The following is a 20,555-nucleotide window of genomic DNA, read 5'->3' on the forward strand; positions in this document are numbered from 1 at the left end:
TCAAGACCATTTTTTTTTGCAATAACTCACTCTCTATAGTGTTCAGAAGTGCAAAGTCAAAAAAATTACACAGAAAACATTAAATATCATTTTTTTATAGATGGTGAACAGCTTTTTATTTTTTTTCTGTCACAGGATGATTTTTATAACTTACTATTTTGTATCAATATCTTTATACCATTTTAATTTCAAAAGATTTATTAAAACTTTAACCCTCACCAGATTTAGATTAAATTTACAACCATTTCAACTACCTACCTACAACACATAATTGTTGAGGCTCCCTTTAAATTGTGGGTATTTCTTTGTCTGCAAGTTTATCCAAGCAACCTATTATGCGCCCCCCCCCCTAAAGAAAATCCTGGATCCGCCCCTGTTAATAACATCTTCATGGATGCCCATTGCACAGAGTTTATACTTTATTGTCCTGTGATTTACCTTACCAAATGCTTAGGCTAAATCCCATAATATCATGTCAACTAAAGATCCCCTATCAGTAAGGTTTTTGACATGCGTTTATGCACATTTTAATGATTCAAAAGTGATGGGGGTATTTTCCCCCTCCCCCACACCCTCGTTTCCCCAAATACATCCAATGAAAATTTTGAGATAGCCAGTTTGTTTGAAGTAGTCCAATGTCAGATAACAACAACTTCGGGGTCGGCATCCCCCTCCTCCCATAGCCCGGGGAAGGGTTTTAACTTATGTCTTGGGGGCAAACAAGGTTTTTATGGAAGAGGTGGTCATATGAACTTTGGAGAGGACTCAAATGATCAGAAATTGAAAGCTCTAATTTCTTTTCTAAGAGTCAAAAGTGATCTGATGGCAACTAGCTCCCCCCCCCTGAACCCTCTTTTCCCCAAATGTATTCAATCGAATTTTTTATATATCCCGATTGTTCAAGATATACCAAAGATCACATAACAAAAACTATTAGGGATAACAATGCCCCAGGGTTATGCAAGGTTTTCATAAAAGGAATGGTTGTATAAATTTTGGAGAGGGCTCATTCGATTGTAAATAGGAATTTCTAGTGCCTTTTTAAGAGTCAAAAGGGATCAGAGGGCAACTAGTCCCCCCCCCTGAAGGCCCCTTTTTCCTCAAATTTATAAAACCAAATTTTCGATAGCCATTTCGTAAAATACTTTAAAGATCAAATAACAAAACTTCAGGGTCAACACAACATCACAGAGCCCAGGGCAAGTGTTGTAAGTTATGCCCCGGGGGCATATAAGGTTTTTATGTAAGGGGTGGTCGTATAAACTTAAGAGGTGGCTCATTTAATTGGAAATTGAAAGTTCTAGTTACCTCTTAAGAGACAAAAGCGATCGGAGGGCATATATCCCCACCCCACTCTCACACACATCCTCTTTTCCCCAAATGCATTCAATCAAAATTTTGGAGATAGCCATTTTGTTTGAAATAGTTAAATGATCAGAAAACAAAAACTTTGGGGTCAACGTAACCCCTACTAGTGCCCAGGAGAAAGTTTTAACTTACGCCCCAGAGTCATAGAAGGTCTTTACAGAAGAGGGAAACTTCAGAGAGGACTCAGATGACTAGAAATTGGAAGTGCTAGTTCCCTTTTTGGAGTCGAAAGTGATCTGATGATAACTAGCCCCTCCCACCAACCCATTTTTCCGCAAATGCATCCAATCCAATTTTTGAGATATTTATTTTGTCCAAAATAGACCAAAGATCATAAAATGAAAACTCAGGGGTTTATGCAACCCCCAGAACCCTGGGACAAGAGTTGTAAATTATGCCCCAGGGGGTTATGAGGTTTTATGGAAGGAATGGTCATATAAACTTTAAAGTTGGCTGATTATGTTGGAAATTGAAAGTTCTAGCTCCCTTTTTAAGAATCCAAAGGGACCAGATGGTAACTAGCCCCCTGCCCTCTACCCAAAACCATCAATTAGAATAGTCTTTCAGCCATTTTGTTAAAATAAGAGATAGCCATTTTCTTAAAATAAGTCAAAAGTTTAAATAACAAAACCTCCAGGATCAATATACCCCCCCCCCCAGAGCTCAGGGGCAAGTGTTGGATGTTATTCCCTGGGGTATATAAGTTTTTTGTGAGGTTTTTTATAGAATAGTTCAAAGATCAGGTAAGCCCCCCTCTCCTCCCTCACTCAAAAAACTTATTAATTATATTTTGTTCCAAAACTTAAGGGAACTGACCCCTGGTTGTCCCTGCATGCGCCCCTCCCCAAAAAACAACTTATTAACGACATTTTGTTCCAAAAATCATGGGAACTCACCTTTGGCCCTCCATGGCCCTACCCCCACACAAAAAAACTATTTATTAACGACATTTTATTCCAAAATTCGTGGGAGCTGACACCTGGTCGTCCATGGCCTGATATCCCCCCCCCTGAACAATTATCAATGATAAATCATGAAAGCTGACTCTGGTCCTCCCTCCATGGCACGATCCTCTCCCCCACCTGAAAAGAACTTATTAGCAATGTTTTATTCCAAAAGTTCAGTTTAATTTATTAGCTCTTTCCAAAACTGTTGGAGACATCTATATTCTTTACTACAAACAAGAGTTTGGCTACTGACAGGTCCCTAACGGTAAAAGCACAAGGCCTACTGTGTATTTGGCGCTTTACTGAAACAAATTATAATACAAATAATTTTTTGTCTTATTACAACACTGAAAATAAAATGAAAATTAAGGTGAAACCAAATCAGGATTTACAAAAAGGCAAACTAGGTGCTGTGGTTTTCACTATCCCTGAGGTTTTGGGGATTTCAACGAAAATCTTGCGAAAATGGAGCAGCAAAAACGCTTGGACCTAGAAGCGTCAAAACTTTAAATCTGGCCCTGAGTGAAACAAAATCTTGAGCCAATGGGCTTTCAGCAATTGATATTATTATGTTAAGTATTAATTTTTTTTTAGTTCTTCCCAAAACTGTTAATTTCTTTTGGAATAAAAAATTATGCTGAGATAGGGATTTTGAAAAACTTAAAACTTCGGCAATAAAAAATGAACAGAAATTAATTAAAAAAAAATCTGGAAAATAAGTTTTTTTTAAAGAAAAGTAAAGGCCATATTGAACTTAAGATGATTAGAAATAGAATGCTACAATAACTCAAACTCAAAACAACCAGAAATTACTATTAAAGAATAAATGAAACCCAAAACGAACTGAAATTAAATAAATAATCATAGCAAAAAAAAATTCAACAGGCACTAATATTAATGAATAAATAAATCTTAAAACGAGTAAAGTTTTAATCAAAAATGCAAATCAAGGTTAAAAGGAACAAAAACATTTTGCGTTTGAAGTATAAATGAAATCTAAAACAAACAGAAATTAAACAAACAATCATAGCAAGGAAACACATAATAGGTACTTACATAAATGAATAAATAAATATTGAAACGAGCGAAACTTAAATTGAACATGCAAATCATGCTTGAAACCAACAAAATCACTGCAAACAATAGTTTTGGTTTGCCTCCTTCTCTTACTGTATAAGTCTAATACCTACTATGTCATTGGTGCTTTACTGAAAACAAATTATCTTACAAATATTTTCTTTTGTACTTGTTACAAAATTGAAAATAAACATAAGAATTTCAGTAAAATAAAATTTTGAACTGATGAGCTTTCAGGAATTAATATATTATTATGTTAGCCTAAATATTCATTTTAATTTTTTTAGTTCTTTCCAAGACTATTTAAGATGAATATAGTTTCACTACAAACAAGAGTTTGGATACTGCCCCCTTCCTTAGCTGTAAAAGTCTTAAGCCTACCTTGTCGTTGGCACTTCACTGAAAACGAATTATATTACAAATATCTTCTTTTCTAGTTATTACAGTATTGAAAATGAAAATAAACATTACAGTGAAATAGAAGCTTGAATTGATGATCTTTCAACAGCTAATATCTTTATATATCAAATATTCAGTTTGATTTTATTTGTACTTTCCCAGGCTTTTCAAGGCACATATAATTTTCAATTAAGCGCGAATTACGCAGTAGGTTTTAGAGTGAGAGTAGGAGGCAAAACCCAAACTCTTGTTGGAGGAATTTTTGTTCGTTTCAAGCATGATTTGTATATTCAATTTAAGTTTCACTCGTTTTAAAATTTATTTATTCTTTATGTGTGTACCTATTGTAGGTTTCTTTGCTATGATTGTTAAATTTCTGTTCGTTTTGGTTTTCATTTATTCTCCAAAGGCAAAATATTTTTGTTTGTTTTAAGCTTGATTTGCATATTCGATTTAAGCTTTACTCGTTTTAAAATTTATTTATTCATTTGTGTTAATACCTATTGTATGTTTTTTTGCTCTTATTTTTATTTAATTTTGTCCGTCTTGGGTTTCATTTATTCTTTAATTTTGGGTAATTCTAGTAATTTCTAATCATTATGAGTTTGAGCTATTGTAGGTTTCTATTTCTACTGATCTTAAGTTTAATTAAATAAAAAAAAAACAAGTTTTTTTTTAACTGAAAGTAAGGAGCGACATTAAAACTTAAAACGAACAGAAATTACTTCGTATATGAAAGAGGCTGCTTCCTCATCAACGCCCCGCTCTTTACGCTAAAGTTTGACTCTGTCTCTCAATTCTTCTTTTTAAAACAGTAAAAAAACTTTAGCGTAAAGAGCGGGGCGTTGATGAGGAAGCAGCCTCTTTCATATACGAAGTAATTTCTGTTCGTTTTAAGTTTTAATGTCGCTCCTTACTTTCAGTTAAAAAAACTTGTTTTTTTTTTATTTAATTTCTGAACATTTTTGAATCAATGCATGTTTTGATTTTGGCTCTCCGCGGAGGAATAATTAAAACGAAATTTGTATTTTTTTTTTTTTTGGCTAAATGGCTTTCTCATAATTTTGATCGAATGATTTTGAGAAAAAAAGAGCGGGGGAGGAAGCCTAATTGCCCTCTGATTTTTTGTTTAATTAAAAAGGCAACTAGAACTTTTAATTTTTTACGAATATTTTTATTAGCAAAAGATTTACGTAACTTATAAATTAGCTTACGTAAAGAACTTTTGTATTCTCATATTTTTATTACATATATGAGGGGGTTCGCCCCCTTGTCAGATCTTCGCTCTTTACACTAAAGCTTAAATTTTGTCCCAATTCATTAAGAATGACCCCAGAATCACAGAAGCCGTAGAATAAATAGTTGAAATTACTAAAAATACTTTAACGTAAAGAGCGAGGTATTAGGAGGAGGTGAGCCCCTCAAATGGGTAATAATTTCTGTTTGTTTTAAGTTTTAATGTTGTTCCTTACTTCCAGCTGAAAGAACTTTTTCATATTTATTTTTTCATTGTGTTTTTAAATAATGCTAGTAAATCCTGCGCTCCCTTCATAGAGATTTTCTTCCCCCATGACAAATTATCGATGGAAAGTTCCCCCAGCATATCCCCCTCTTCTCAGCCCCTCCCCCAACCAAAAAAATCCTCCTGAAAACGCCTGTACACTTCCCAATAACCATTACTATATGTAAGCATTGGTCAAAGTTTGTAACTTGTTGCCCCTCCCATGGGGACTGTGGGGGAGTAAGTCGTCCCCAAAGACATAGTTATAAGGTTTTTCGACTACGCTGAATAAAATGGCTATCTCAGAATTTTGATCCGTTGACTTTGGTAAAATAATTAGCGTGGGAGGGGGCCTAGGTGCCCTCCAATTTTTTTGGTCACTTAAAAAGGGCACTAGAACTTTTCATTTCTGTTAGAATGAGCCCTCTTGCAACATTCTAGGACAACTGGGTCGATACGATCACCCCTGGGAAAAAACAAAAAAAAAACAAAAAACAAATAAACACGCATCCGTGATCTGCCTTCTGGCAAAAAATACAAAATTCCACATTTTTGTAGATAGGAGCTTGAAACTTCTACAGCAGGGTTCTCTGATACGCTGAATCTGATGGTGTGATTTTCGTTAAGATTCTAAGACTTCTAGGGGGCGTTTCCCCCTATTTTCTAAAATAACGCAAATTTTCTCAGGCTCGTAACTTTTGATGGGTATGACTAAACTTGATGAAACTTATATATTTAAAATCAGCATTAAAATGCGATTCTTTTGATGTAGGTATTGGTATCAAAATTCCATTTTTTGGAGTTTTGGTTACTATTGAGCCGGGTCGCTCCTTACTACAGTTCGTTACCACGAACTGTTTGATATGACCTTTACTTTTCTTTAAAAAAAACTTCTTTTTCGGAAAGTTTTTTAAATTAATAATAACTAATACTGGAATCTTCATAGTGCGTCGAAGGATTCTTCAAGTTGGTTGTTCAGTTGTTGCTGTACATGCAGAATAGTTTAGGTCCCAGAATGGTCCCATGAGGTGCTTCACTCTTGATTGGTTGCAATTCAGAAAAGACAGCATTGCTGTTGCAGAAACACTCTCTACCATTGTTTTGGCTTAGTAGAAAACAGAATCCTTGATTTTATATTTTTAATATAAAGAAGTAGATTTTTTTTTTCAAAGACTTGTGCAGCAAGTTAGCTTGAGATGTTTTACTATGCTTTAGTAGATTTTGGTTCTAATTATTTTTTTTAGTTGACTAATAATTAGTTATTAGAATGAGGTTTTGGTTTACCTCTGCAAAGAATCGGTTTACCCTTATACAATATTCTTAAGATTTAGCTTGTATTGAAATTACTATTACTTAATCTAAATAAAACACCCTGATAAAGAGGTAAATTTTGGAAAAAAAGTGATGGGGGGGGCAGGGGCCTAAAATAACATCTCTTTTAGGAGAAATATGAGAGGAGTTGAGGTCAAAATTAGTAAAAAGTGTATGTTGGCCCCCTATTATTAAAGCCCCTCTAACTCAAGCAAAAAAAAAAAAAAATAAGATTGGTATTGTTACAAGATACAAAAACAATATAGTCTTTGAAATTTATAGCCTTTATCATTAATGTAATTGTTCCCCATGGAAATCACACAGTTGTCAACCACACATGGTGCAAAGAAGATGGTAAGGAGCAAAGAAACCTCGGAATTTTCTACAGTCATCTGAAACTTAACCCCCATCCCAACTCGGTTACCTCTTCACCCAATCAGGCATTAGAAGCCATGGGCACTCGCTGTGCTAAAGTTATTTCCAGTCTCAGTAAACCCTTATGCATCTCTCAAAAGAACCCTTATACATCTCTCTAAAAAGAAAAGGATAAAGCAACTTTTAGCACGAGTCAGATATGCACCACTAAATGCTCAAGGTTCTTAATTCAGTGTTCACTCTGGCTTGGAAGGTGTCGGGATTTTGTATGGATATTTCCTCGTTTTTGAGGGAATTCCAAAGATAAAATTTGCTACCAAGCAGAGGTAATAAATGTCCCTGTTGTCCTTCAACTAAAGGCAGCTAAACTGAATGTCTAATCGGGCCTTGAAGGTTTCTGGATTATTTTTTTTTATGTTACATTTTCTTTTTTGATGAAGTTCAAAAGATAAGATTCACTGGGAAGCAGAGGAGTCATTAATCGATTATACTTTCACCTAAGATTTCTAAATTGACTGTCCACTTTGAATTTGAAGGTATCTGGATTTTTTTTTATGGGGACACCCTATTCTTTGAGGGAGTTTCTAGGACAAGATTTTACTGAGAAGCAGAGGATTCATCAGTATACTCATTTTAATTCAACCAAAGATTATTAATTTCGGTGTCTACTCTGACTTTGAAGGTTTCTGTATTTTTTATGGAGACTCTCTCTATTTAGAGAGTTCCAAAGATAAGTAGATTTGTTAGAAAAATAACTGATTGTAGTGACAGAGCTGGTAGATGATTTTAACGATTTTCTTAGAGTTGCCTTTTGCAGAAACTTTGGTTGAAAGTGGAAAAAGACTGGAAATTGTTTACAGGGTGTTCACTATTTGCAATAATGATGTCCTTTTGTTGTCTATAAAATATAGTGTTATGTTGAGATGATGTACGTATCCTTAATATGTTGGGCAATTGGACATTCTTGACCTTTTAGTAGTGCATATCTGACTAACGTTAAGAGTTGCTTTATCCTTCTCTTTTTAGGGAAATGCCAGGGTCATCCTTATCATCACCTAAGGGCTTGCTCACATTAGCGTTAACTAAAACACAGTTACATCCATGGTTTCTAATGTCTGATTGAGTGGAATGAAAGTTAAATTTTAGCCGACTCAATGATTCCGAAGTTTCTTTCTTCTCTTTTTTTTTGAGCTATTGATCATTCAGTCTCTACCCACAAACGTACTTTACTTCAAAATGAAGAATGTGACTTCATTTATCTTAAGAACTCTCAAAGAAAATAATTAACATAAACTTGTGATTTCCAAAATGTTAAAGATAACTTCTCAGCTCATTAACCAAAATCAGGACTTATTTTTGTGCCATATCATGATTTTTTCACACCAGGATTTTACGCTTATTTTCACTCCAAGTCAGAGATTTCGCTTTTGGGCCATATAAGTTTGGAGCTTGGACTTGACTTGTTTTGTACCAAGTCACGAAATTTCCGTAGCTCAGGCTTAGAATTTTTGCTTTGGCTGCTTGTATTTATATCAATTCAGGACTTAGTTTGTTTTTGTGCTGAGCCAAGACTTACTCATTTTTGCACAAAATCATGACGTACCTTGTTTTTCACTGAGTCCAGACTTAGCTCATTTTTGCACACAGTTAAGTTGCAAATTTTTAGTGTCCATAAGGAGAACCTTTTATATTCAGGTTTAACAAAAAGAAGAAAAATGTGTTCATGAGAATATTTTAAAGTTAAGATTGATCCAAATGTAGTGATTTTGATAAAGAAGAAGAATTAGCGAAAGTACCTTTTGACCATTAAATATTCAAAAATTATTCTGGATGGGAATCTGAATTAATTCATTCTAAGATATAAGTACATTGTTCATACTAAAACATATGAGCAGAAAAAAAGGTTTTCTGACGAAATTATTAGTGCATACAATTTTAAACCAGCAATTTATCTTCTTCTCAAAACCCTCTAATAAGAGTTTTGTGCGCTTGTCTTACTTGACTTCTAAATGGGTTATATATCTCAGAAATTTAACTTTTAGAAGGATGAATAAAGTCTAGTAATATATTGTATTACCTGTCTATTTGCAGTTTGGTTATAATAGGAGAAACCTCACCTTTAAAGTGAAAGTGTCTGAAAAGCCCTTTCGCAATTGAAAACATATAAACGGAAATGCTAGCTTTGGCAACAAGTAATGCAGCAGTTAAATGCAGTACAATCTCCTTCACCCGCTCTTAGAAAATGAGACTACATTCCTCACATATACCTTATTTTAGGTTCTCAGAATAGAATATCAGTTTTTAATTCAGTCGATTTTTCGTTTATTTGTCAATGTCTATAAGTTTTCTTTTGTAATATCAACGGGTGTTGTTAATTATAAATAGCCTTGGTAACCCATACTTAGCAATCAAAATGCCCTGCTCAAAAACAGAAACAATGTCAAAAAAGATATCAAAATGAACAAGAGAGGGTTTACAGTTTTAATATATGTGGTACCTGCTTTTTAGGTTGTCAGAATATTCATTTCTAATATCGTCCTGTTCTTCTATAGAAACCTGTAGCTTACACCTTGTCCAGAAGCATTATGGAAAGCTGGCAGCCTTTTGAGCCTGAAGTACAAATCAATCCATATACATTGTGCCTACCAAATGTGACTATAAGTGAAGTAGCTGGTTCTGCCAACAGTAATAGTGAAAGTGAAAATGAACAAAATAATGATGATTTTTATATTGATGCTGTGCCTGAAGTAATGATAAGTGATGACACTGAAAGAACTGAACTATTTGACATATTAAACTCAAATAAGCGAAAGCGATCAGAGTCAGAAATCTGTAAGTCTTTATATTTTTTTTTTGGTCTTTGTAATAAGTAAGTAATTATTATTGAAAGAAGGGAAGTTTTTTAGGCTTTGTGTAATGAGGTCTTAATCTTAATTTTAGATAAGTCGAGCTATTGGAAACAGGAGACTGGTAGTCTATTTTGTTTTGTGTCTTCCCGATATTTATACTTCATTACAGGGTTGAGTTTATGATAATTTGGATGCCTAGGTTAATGAAACCACTTCTATTGTAAAGTAAGCTTTTAAGTCTTTAATAAAACAATAAGCTTCAAATTATGCTGCCTAACCTCAGATAGGTGGTTCTTAAATATGTAGCAAATTTTTATTGATGTCAGTAGACCTATACTTTTTTATAATTTTAAAGTTGATTTTTTCAGTGATGCAAAGTAGTTTAAAATGGTATCTGTTTCTAGAAAATAAAATGTAACATGCATCTCAAGCTTGAGAGGCAATTAATGCTCCTTACTTGTTTATCGAAATATTTTCCCCTGAGTGTATGGCAGTCAGCCACTTTTTGTTTAGTAAAGTTTGAAAACCAATTAATTGCACCAACTTTGCATTTTATTAGAAACAATAGGACAAGACGAAAGAGAAAAAGTAAACTTTTATACCTTTTCTTCAATTTGTGCGAAGATTCTCCAATTTGCGACATTTTCTCTCATCATTAATTGATAGTAATCATATATATGGAATTGTCAAACCTTTGGGGTATAAGAGAATATAAATCCATCCTGCCAAGTGAATTTAAGATAGTATTATAATGTATGCCCAAATACGGAAGTAGCTGAATATGTCAATAGGGTACTGTAATTGGGCTTTCTTCAGTTTAAGAAAGATGATGCCAATATACAGACGTATAAGAAAGAGTAAATATACCCACACATAAGATTCCATTCAAGGGTAAAAAGTATAAGAAAGGCTAGAGTAGGCTTCATGGGATATGATTTGTTTATGAAATTTTATAATTCAGTTGTCTTGAACTTTTCAAACTAAGTGAAGATATGGGAATTTCCTATAAATACTTGGACAGATAGACATGAAAATTACAGGTTTCAGCACTGACATAAAAACAAGAGCCCCCTGTATGGGGGTTCCTATTTTTGTTGGGAGCAAGAATTGCAAATGTCCTAAGTAAGTCTAGAATTATATACAGCAGCACCAGATGATCCAGCTACCAGAAAGTCCAGCACTCTATAGTTAAAGTGATCTGTAGTTCTCTTCTTTGTTGGCTTGTTTTGGTAACATAAATTTGTATAGATTAAACCAGTACAGAGGGAAGAGCTGGGGGACGCACTTGGAAGTGTTTTTTAAGAAAAAAATCTGGCGGGAGAAAGATAGATTTTCTTTTTTGCAAGCATGCAGTCCCTCTCCTCTTGTTTGGAGGCAGCTACACCCTTAAAATTTTTCATATTTTCATATACTTATGTATATAGATACACACAAGGAAGAGGGGGTCCTTAAGAGTAATTAATGAGCAATGGCCGGAAAATACAGTTCAGTCCCCACCCTCTGCACAACAGTTCTTGAAAAAGTTCTTCTAAGATTTCAATGTATGAACTCCTGCTTATACCCATAAGGAGTGGTGAAGTTGGTAACCATAATTCCCAAAGAATGAATTGTAGATTCAAGACGACTATAATAATGAAAAACATTAAAAATGTTGCTGTTTCTTTTTAGGGCAAGGCTGTTGTGCACCTGGCTGCTTTAGCTCTACTGCCAACTTTAAGAAAGGTCAAAAGAAGAAATCTTTTTTTCAATTTCCTGATGATAAGGAAAAAGCAACTGATTGGGCTCGAAGAGCTGGTATTCTGAACTTAATAGAATCAATTTTAACTGACCGGAAATCTTTCCACTTATGCAGTGATCATTTTTCAAAAGAAATGCTCGTTGAATCAAACGAAGGATCTCAATTAGTGCCTGATGCTGTGCCCTTTGAAGGTATTTTCTATCTATTATTCTTTACTAGAGAGTTTTTTGCTCTGTTAATTATAATTGCCTAGAGGTATATCTTCAGAATTTATTAGAAGAAGAGAAGAAGAAGAAGAGGTATATATTCATTGTGTAAAATGGCGAGGAATGTGAGCCCATATTTTTTGTAAACTTTACCACTTATTGGGAGTTTTGTAAAAATATCTTCATAAGGGCTGAGTGAAGCAAGGTCTCTCTGGAGGAGTCCGGAGGCCCAAGTATAGCTCAATCAAAGTGAAGATTTAGGGCCCCAGCCCTGCCAGAGCAAGGCAAAGGTTCATCTCCAAGGGTAGAATCCCAAGCTACCGACTCTAGTTGGCAGCGTGATTGGAGGGAGGTGAAAAAGCGTGTGTTGTCTAGCCAAGATGATGTAGGGGAATTCCTGTTAGGATTAATTCAAACAGCCCTCTTCCCTTCTCTAGAATTTGGCCTTTGTGTCCTTAGGGTAATAACAAGATTAGTAATTGTAAGAGTAAATGATGTACTAAAAACGGTATAAGAAATTGGAATTGTCAGCTAAAAGATTATTTATAACTAGTAAGAACCATGCATGTTTGAATTTTATGCTATTAAACCATATTTTGCCGTCGTTATTTAATTGAACAGTCAGTTCATTTATGATTTGAAGACTTCCTTTGTACAACTGTTTGTATAAGGCCGTTAATCATCTACTGGTGTGCAAAACAGAATTATTGAATTTAAATTAGCGTAGTTACGCCTATTATTTTGTAAATTTCATTAATAATGTTTAGAAAATTTGCTATTTCTATGTGCATTGCTTGACTGAAAAAGATAGGTTTTGCTGATGAACCATTTGCCAGCACAGTATCCTTAAATAAGTTGCCAAAATTTACAAATTTACAAAACGTGATGCTAAAATCTGAAAAATCTGATTAATTGCCGAATTGTAGACACTGTACAGGACGAATTTTACGGGTATTTCTGTCCCACAATGCAATGGTGATTTTAACAATTTTTATTGCGCTATCCCCCCTCTATCGAGCTTTCGCACTCTGAAATATTGCTTGTGTAGAAAATATGGTTTATAGAAAAACACAAAATATGGCTATAGTAGACATAGTTTTTGCATGTGTCACCCTGTCACACTGTAAAAAAAATACACTGAAAGGGAGATTTTTTTGCAACTCGAGAAATGAGTAATATTTATGATATAATTAAATAAGAAAACAAAGGATGGTAACAGTTTTATTTCCAATGACTTGGTGCATGTATTTCGCCATCAGTAGTAAATTGGGATAACTAGATGGCAGTCTGTTTTATCTATCAAAACCATTGCTTCTAGCTTTTTTTCCTTATCACCGAAAAGAATTTTTGGCGAAAAGCATTTCATCTTCTTACTAATCACAATTAAACTGAAGCAAGTGTTAGCGGTCCTAGCCGGGTGGTTAGCACGCTAATCTTGAAATCCTTTGTCGGTGACGTCAGGGGACCGAATCCTGGTGTCACTGCTTATTTGGTTTGGAATTGGGGTCAGGGGCATGACTCTGTGAGTTTTTCTTTTCACATGACCTTTGACTTATACCTTCTAAATAGCATCATTTGACTTTATTGTTTTTATATTACTCGTGTGGATCTAGCCAATGACAGAATGCTAACTAAAAAAAGATTTTAACCAAACAAAATCCTCAAAAAGTGATAGTTTGGCATATTTTAAGCACTCGCGTCACATGTTTGTCAAGTTTAGAGTAGTATTTTCTTGTTTAGAGGAGTTTTGTTCGGCGACTTCTTTCCAAACAGTTCAGCACGAACTGTAAGGAAAGAGAAGATCGACTCGGCTCAATAGTAACCAAAACTCTAAAAAAAACAAAATTTTGGTATCAACAGATATATCAAAAGAATCGGCTTATTATAATGATTTCAAAGGTATAAGATTCGTCAATTATAGTTTTACTCACCAATAGCTATGAGCCTGAGAGAATTTACGTGATTTTTCAAAATATGGGGAAAAGAAACCCCCCTAAAAGTTGAAGAATCTTAATGAAAACACACCATCAGATTCAGCATATCAGAGAATCCTATTTTAGAAGTTTCAAGCTCCTATATACAAAAATGTGAAATTTTACTATTTATTTTTGTCAGAAGAAAAATCACCAATGCGTGTTTATATGCTTTTTTTCCCATTGGTGATCGTACCAACTAATGGTCCTAGAAGATCTAGAGAGGGTGTATTCGAACGGTATCAAAAGTTGTAGTGCCCTTTTTAAGTGACCAAAAAGACTGGAAGGCAACTAGCACCCCTCCTCACACGTTTCTTCCCCCCCAAGTCTCCCGATCAAAATTTTGAGATAGCCATTTTGTTCAGCATAATTGAAAGATCCAATAACTATGCCTTTAGGGGTAACATGATCCCCCACGGCCCGTGGGGAAAGGCGATTTGTCTTTCTTTTTCTTTGCCAGCTCAATTTTGCATGTGGAGATACTCTGGGGGAAATTTTCAGTGGTTTTTGATTTCCGGGAAAAAAAATTGCGGAAGGGAGATTTAAGGAGTAATCGGAAAACGATTAGAAATTAAAGTTTTTTTTTTTTTTAAATGAAAGTATGCAATGGATAAATTTTCAGGCTGAACCGTCCGCAAGAAGTTTATGGAAAGGAAGGGGATTTTTTTTTTAATGAAAGTATTCTAATTTCTGAAGACTCTTATTTTTTTATTGACCAAATAAAAAAGCAAACAACTTGCTGGTTAGATTTTGCAATCCCTTTATGACTGTAGTAAAAACGAAAATACAGCCCCTCCTCCAAAAAACTAGGATAAGGCGTATATAATTTTTACTCTATTACATCGATAAGAGGTAACGTTTCCTATTAGTTCTTATAGGTTAAGAGACTCTTTTCCTGTTCTCCTGAGCCAACAATTAAAAAGTTTACGTAATCAATTTGCATCTCAAGTGGCACAATCGGTGTTTATTTTAGCTGTTCTCTTTGTTTCGCTTATTTTCTCATGTTTATTTGTTTTTTTTTGCATGATTTTTCATGTTTCAGTTTTTCATTGTTATATTGATTTTCTTTCTCCTTCAGTTCTAAAATTGTCAGTGCCTGAACTGGACACACTCAATCCTTCTTTGAAAAAACTTGAAACCTCCAAACTTAGGTGTCCCTACTGTAGCAAGACGTTCAGAGATAAATTCAACCTCAGGAAGCACATGACAAAAGTTAATAAATGCACAGATATAACTGGCACACGATCTGATTCAGTGGTAATTGATTTTGGAGGTAAGTTCTTATCTAACCCTGCAATCTTTCTTTAATTGTTTGAAGAACATTATTTGTAAAAACAGGGGTATGGATTTGGGAATCGGTACTAATTTGTTGCTAGGAAACTAGAGTTGTCATAAGTTAGCTATTTCGAGCTTGATTCGACGCATAACTTAGATTGCATCGAGGTTAAAATGCACAAATAAATAAACTCAGACTTCAGCACGTTGTTTCATAATTCTATAGCTCAGGGTTCTCAGCTCAACATTTTTCATATTTGATGTTCTCTGTTTAATATTCAAAGTGCTAAAGTGGTAGTTTTCCTCTGCATTCCCTGCCTGCTTATATTGTTTTAGCTTTGGGCGGTTGCTTATTTGCTTGCTTATTTAGTTTTGTTGCAGGTCGGTTTGCTTATGTAAAGGATCTACCTGGAAAACAATGCATGGTGTCATTTCTATTCCGATCATTCACCTTAGAATTAGCCAGCCTCTAAGTATGAACAAAGTTCGAGAAGCACGTCAGTCTGATGTTCAGTAGATCCTTCAGTGGGAGAACTTCGAAACGTAAATTTGCAGGCCTTCTTTGGTGGTCTGGAGAAATGAAAGAGACTTATTTAGCACTTGAACCTTGGAATCAGATGAAGAAAACTAACTCGATGTTCACCTTGAAAAATTGCGAGAGCACATATCTTTTACGAACGATCCTGTCTTTGCTCATTAAAAATTTATTAATGTAATCAGCTAGACCAGGAGTTTATTGCTTCCACAATACGCAAAAGGTGGAAGTTTTATGGTGGTGATCCAAATCACAAATGCCCTGCAAGGGGTAAAGTTTGTTCTAAGTATGGGAAGGTAAACTATTATGCCCGTGTCTTTCAGGGTAAACCAGTAGACATAATTGACATGAAGGAGCAAAGAAAAGGCAAAGGACAAGAATTTTTCATTGACACTATGTTCGTTGGAACCATAGATGTATTAAAATTAAACCAACAAAGTGTAGCCATCGGATTAGATGGCTCAAAATGGGACACTCAATTCTAAATTGATACTGGAGCTGATAAAAATGTTACCTCAAATCCTTCGTTCTTCTGGGTACTCGTATACGAGTTGTAGGTGTATGCATCCTTGAGCGTAACCAGACTGGAAGTATCAGCAAAAATTACAGTTTTTTTAGAGGCAAAATGTACCCTAACACTGGGGTATAAGAATGGTTGCTGCATCTATTTCTACACTATCAGCAAAGCAGAGCTACCTGAAGGTCCAAATTTAAAAATAATTCTGTAGTATTTTCGCTGGATTGGTGAGCTCCCAGGAAACGGTTAAGATCCATGTTGCAAAAGATGCTATTCCATCTGTTAACCCTGTTAGAAGGATCCCGTTTTTCCTAAATGGGAATGTTATGCTGAACTAAACCACCTTGAAAATTTAAGAATCATTGGAAAGTTTGTGACTCCCACGGAATGGGTTAATTCAATTGTAGCTATTGAGAAGTCAGATGGTTTATAATGGTTTTGCTTGGATCCAAGGGAACTGAAAAAAGTAGTAGAGTGGCACTATTATCTAATGTCAATCTTTAAAGATATTGTGGCCAAAACTCTAATGGCTACAATAAGTTTTCATAACTTAGTGCAAGGTCTTCTAATGGATGTTGGCATTTCCTCAAGAGTCTTTATTTAATTTAACTTTTTTATATACCATTTGGGTGGCAGAAATAAAAAATATTGTCATTTGGCTTAATATGGGCACAATATGATGGGATCACTGTTGACAATATTCTCATATCTGGAAAAGATGAAGAACATGGTGAGAAAGATGATGAACATTATGGGAATAGATCCTGGAGAAGGCAAGACAAGCTGAGGTGAAGTCGAGTTCTAAATAATGCTACCTTGGGATGAGAGTTGGGGCAACAAGCTATCTTTGACTGGACTACTAAGCATTCAGCAGCTATTGAGAGAATCAAAACTTCAATCTGAAGCAACCTAGCAACTTTTGATGCCTTGGCCACCTTAGTCAAACTAAAAACAGATGCATCTATACATGGTCTTGAAGCACAATAAAGTATCAATGTGAAAATCATTTGTTTTTAGCTCAAGATACAAAAACAGAGCAAGACTTTCCCTGATCGAAAAGGAGCTATTCTTTATGCCATTCTGTATTGCTGTAGAGATTACATCTTAATGTACAAATCATAAGTTAGAGGCTGCATTATCAAAGCCTCTCGTCCGTGTCCTTTCAAGGCTTCGAAGGATGGGGTTGCAGCTGCAGTCATATGATATAAGGGTCCACTATGCAAAGGGAAATGACTTACCTATAGCAGAAAATTGTCAAGACTTCATCCACTCAATTTTGACAAAGTATGTGAATTGGACTTTGAATTCGATGTTTACACAATTAGAAAGTGAGAGATGTGAGAAATATGTGAGAAATATGAAAATCGGAAAAGATCATGAAAAAAAGTAATATAGACCCAGTTATTTTACCTACCTCACTCATATATGGTGGGTGGCCCCGTCACCGGCATTAGTGCTCCAGCCTTATTGAACCTTACTGGAACTTTAGAGACGAACTGTCCATCGTCTTGAAAGAAAGTAAAACTATGATTCCTGAAATGCTGTGCAATTAGATATTACAGCAAGTGCAAATAGGAACATATGATACAAACTTTAATTCCTAAATTTCCTTGAGAATGCTTGTATCTCGGTTTATGCAAAATTAAAGAAAGAGAATTCTTGGAGACGAGTAAATATTGCATTCGATTGCTATAAATCTATCCAGTTGATTCTGCTACTTCTTCAGAGTCCATAAGGAAGATTAAGGCACGCTTTGCCTGGTACGGTCTTTTAAAAAGGAATGCGGTTAGATAAGGGACAGAATTTCAATCATTTCTGAAGAAATGGAAAATCCAACATTTTTCATCAAGTCCTGACTATCCTCAATCAAATGGACATGCCAAGATGACAGTGGACACAGAGAGCAAGCTAATGTCAAAAGCTCTTGTATCTTGGGCTATTGGAATATTGAAACGCTCCAGTAGATGGGCAAAGCTTCTTATGAGAAGAACCAAAAAATTTTTCTAGAAGGGAGTCCTATAAAACCAGAAAAAAAGAAGACAAAAATCGCGGAAATAAAATTACAATAAGGCTTCAAAAGATCTTATTGCACAGAATGACAACCAGACAGCATGGGTCAAACTATAGCCAAAGAAGGCCATGTGCTTGACCAAGCGCATAGCGCTGTCACGCGTTGGTCCTAGATCATGCTGTATTCAGACAGAAGGCGAAGGAAGATACCGTAGTAATCTGACCTGCCTTAAGCTAAGGTTTGCTTCTGCTAGTGAATCACATGAACATGTATTGGCCCTTCTGCATCCCCTGCCTGCTTATGTTGTTTTTAGTACTATATGTTGTTTTATATTTGTACTTATTTGTTTTAGTTTTGTTGCAAGTTGGTTGGCTGAAATAATATAACACGATCTGCCTGGAAAACAACACAAAGGTATATTAAAGTGAGTGAGTTTGGGTTTAGTACTTTGACGTCATAAATAAAAATGTCTCTCCAGCTGTTCGCAAAAGTTGCGAAATAACTGTCAATGAGTCAAATTGCAAATTGATGTTGGTATAATAAGCTACAGCTCAAGAGGAAATGGAAAAAGCTGTACATTGCAAGCAATTGTAAACTCAAAAAAGTATGTGCTATGCTTCATTTGTTCCGGGATATTGGGAGTTAGTCCCAGAAATTATCATTCATTAACTCTTATGTTGCGAAGTCTATACGCTCGTATCGAACTCTGCTCTTTACTGTGGTCTGATTGAATGTAATAACAGAAAAGTTGGTACTCAGCCCGAATTGACATTTTTGAGCAGACTACTGACAGAAGGGATAAACTTGATGTGATTAGGAAAGTTGCATTAGACTATTTCGGTCATGGTGCAATCCTAAAAGAAAAAATTACCTGTCATAGCAAGTTGGACATCCAAATTCGGATGGTTCTGCACGTCAAAGATGAAAATATTACAGATATGTGTAAGTCACTAGTCTATGCAGCAAAGCAGAATGCTCCAGTCGTGAAATTTGATATTTAATGCGTGAGAAGCACCTGCCATCGACGAGGTGATTCACGCCACTTTAATGTCTAGTATAAACGGACTTTCCAGAAAATTAGACGGATTTAAGCTTGCCTGACAATTTTCAGTCGTCTCAAACGGCACCCTCGTGACTGTTGTACTCTGTTATTTTCAAAAACTCTCCAAAACACTTAAAATGACCCAGCGAACGAAAAGCATCTATCTTCAAATTGTGCTCGTGTCCAGATGCTGATATAGCCGAGTTACGTCGCTCTAATACCGAATGAAAACTCCCGATTCGCTTCGAGCAAACAGCGAGCCAGATATTAGATCCAGTTAAGAGGATGGGATCATCGCCTAACATCTGTCTCGAGGACACGGCTTTTTCAGATACGACGAATTGATTGCTGGAAGGTCTAGACGAAGAGTCTTGAAATAGTTAATTCCCAAATGCACTAAAATCCTACAGTATGACTAGTCTCGAACATTTAAAGTTTATTTCCCGACACGAAACGACCTCGATACCTTTCTGAAAGTTGCATTGAAAATCGAATGTGAACGCCTCCCAGTTGAAGAGTTTGTGTTCTTACCCTGGCGTTGCTTTAATTGTCACTCAATTGGTAAACTCGCTCTGGACTACAAGAACAGTACTTTGTGCTCCAAATGTGGTTCTGACGATCACAAAGCTGGGTCTGATACATCGTGTCAGAAGACGGTATTTTACATTAGGTGCAAGACGTAGGGTCGCAGGTACTGGAATTTGGAGTGCCTGAAAAATTGTACCCTTGAACACATGGCCTTGTCACTAACTACTATCGTGGAATATAAATGACTCTCTTTTGTTAATTAAAATTCAGTGTTGGAAAGCCTCTAAGACTTCTAGGATTGGAATCTGTAGGACTATTTTATGAGTAAACACGGTCGGGACATACTTGAGCTTGAACACATAATTCCGTATTCCGGACCTGCTAGACAGCTGAACAACCGAGGCTGACCCTATGGTTGACTTGATACTTTTATGATTTCAGCTTTCCGCTTTAGTTTTTTCGAATCCAATGATTATAACTTAGCCCTAAGGGAGGACTCTTCCGTGTTTATTAATGTTTAATCTACCTAAAGACTACAATAATGATCTGTCACAACGTTTATTTGCATTATTATGCATAAAACTAGGTTCTTGTGTAGATACATTTTGGCGTTTAGGTTTAGTTTGCATTATGGCTTGCGACTTTAACGATTATTTGTTTAAGGACTCTGAGCGAAATTCTCAAGCACCGCCACGTACAACACCAGTTAAAATTATGTTAAGTAATTTCTTGACCGTTTTGGATCAATCATCCGATTTTTCATATATTCATACGTCCTCGTGAGCATCCAACTTTGATCACGTTACACTATCTTTCAGATTTGCCAGCGGATACAATAAGAGTTCTGTTTTTTTTTTTTTTTCTGTTCTCTGATCATCTTTCCATAACCTGATCAATCCTTTG

The 20,555-nt window shown here is 35.4% G+C and overlaps 1 protein-coding gene across 5 annotated transcripts in view; it reads left to right on the top strand.

Moving 5' to 3' along the window:
• Positions 1 to 20,555, top strand: part of LOC136029310 (transcriptional repressor CTCF-like) — a 72,750-nt gene that overhangs the window by 7,677 nt on the left and 44,518 nt on the right. For 3 of the 5 annotated variants that reach the window (XM_065707575.1, XM_065707577.1, XM_065707579.1), the window contains 3 exons: positions 9,531 to 9,810; positions 11,496 to 11,756; positions 14,823 to 15,017. In XM_065707575.1, coding sequence (XP_065563647.1) covers positions 9,564 to 9,810; positions 11,496 to 11,756; positions 14,823 to 15,017 — 703 coding nt within the window. In that variant the 5' untranslated portion in view covers positions 9,531 to 9,563. Of the gene's footprint in view, positions 1 to 9,486; positions 9,811 to 11,495; positions 11,757 to 14,822; positions 15,018 to 20,555 lie in introns of all 5 variants that reach the window. The other 2 variants (XM_065707576.1, XM_065707580.1) reach the window with 2 other exon arrangements.

This window comes from Artemia franciscana, chromosome 7, assembly GCF_032884065.1.
Source record: "Artemia franciscana chromosome 7, ASM3288406v1, whole genome shotgun sequence".
NCBI classification, from domain to species: Eukaryota; Metazoa; Arthropoda; class Branchiopoda; order Anostraca; family Artemiidae; genus Artemia; species Artemia franciscana.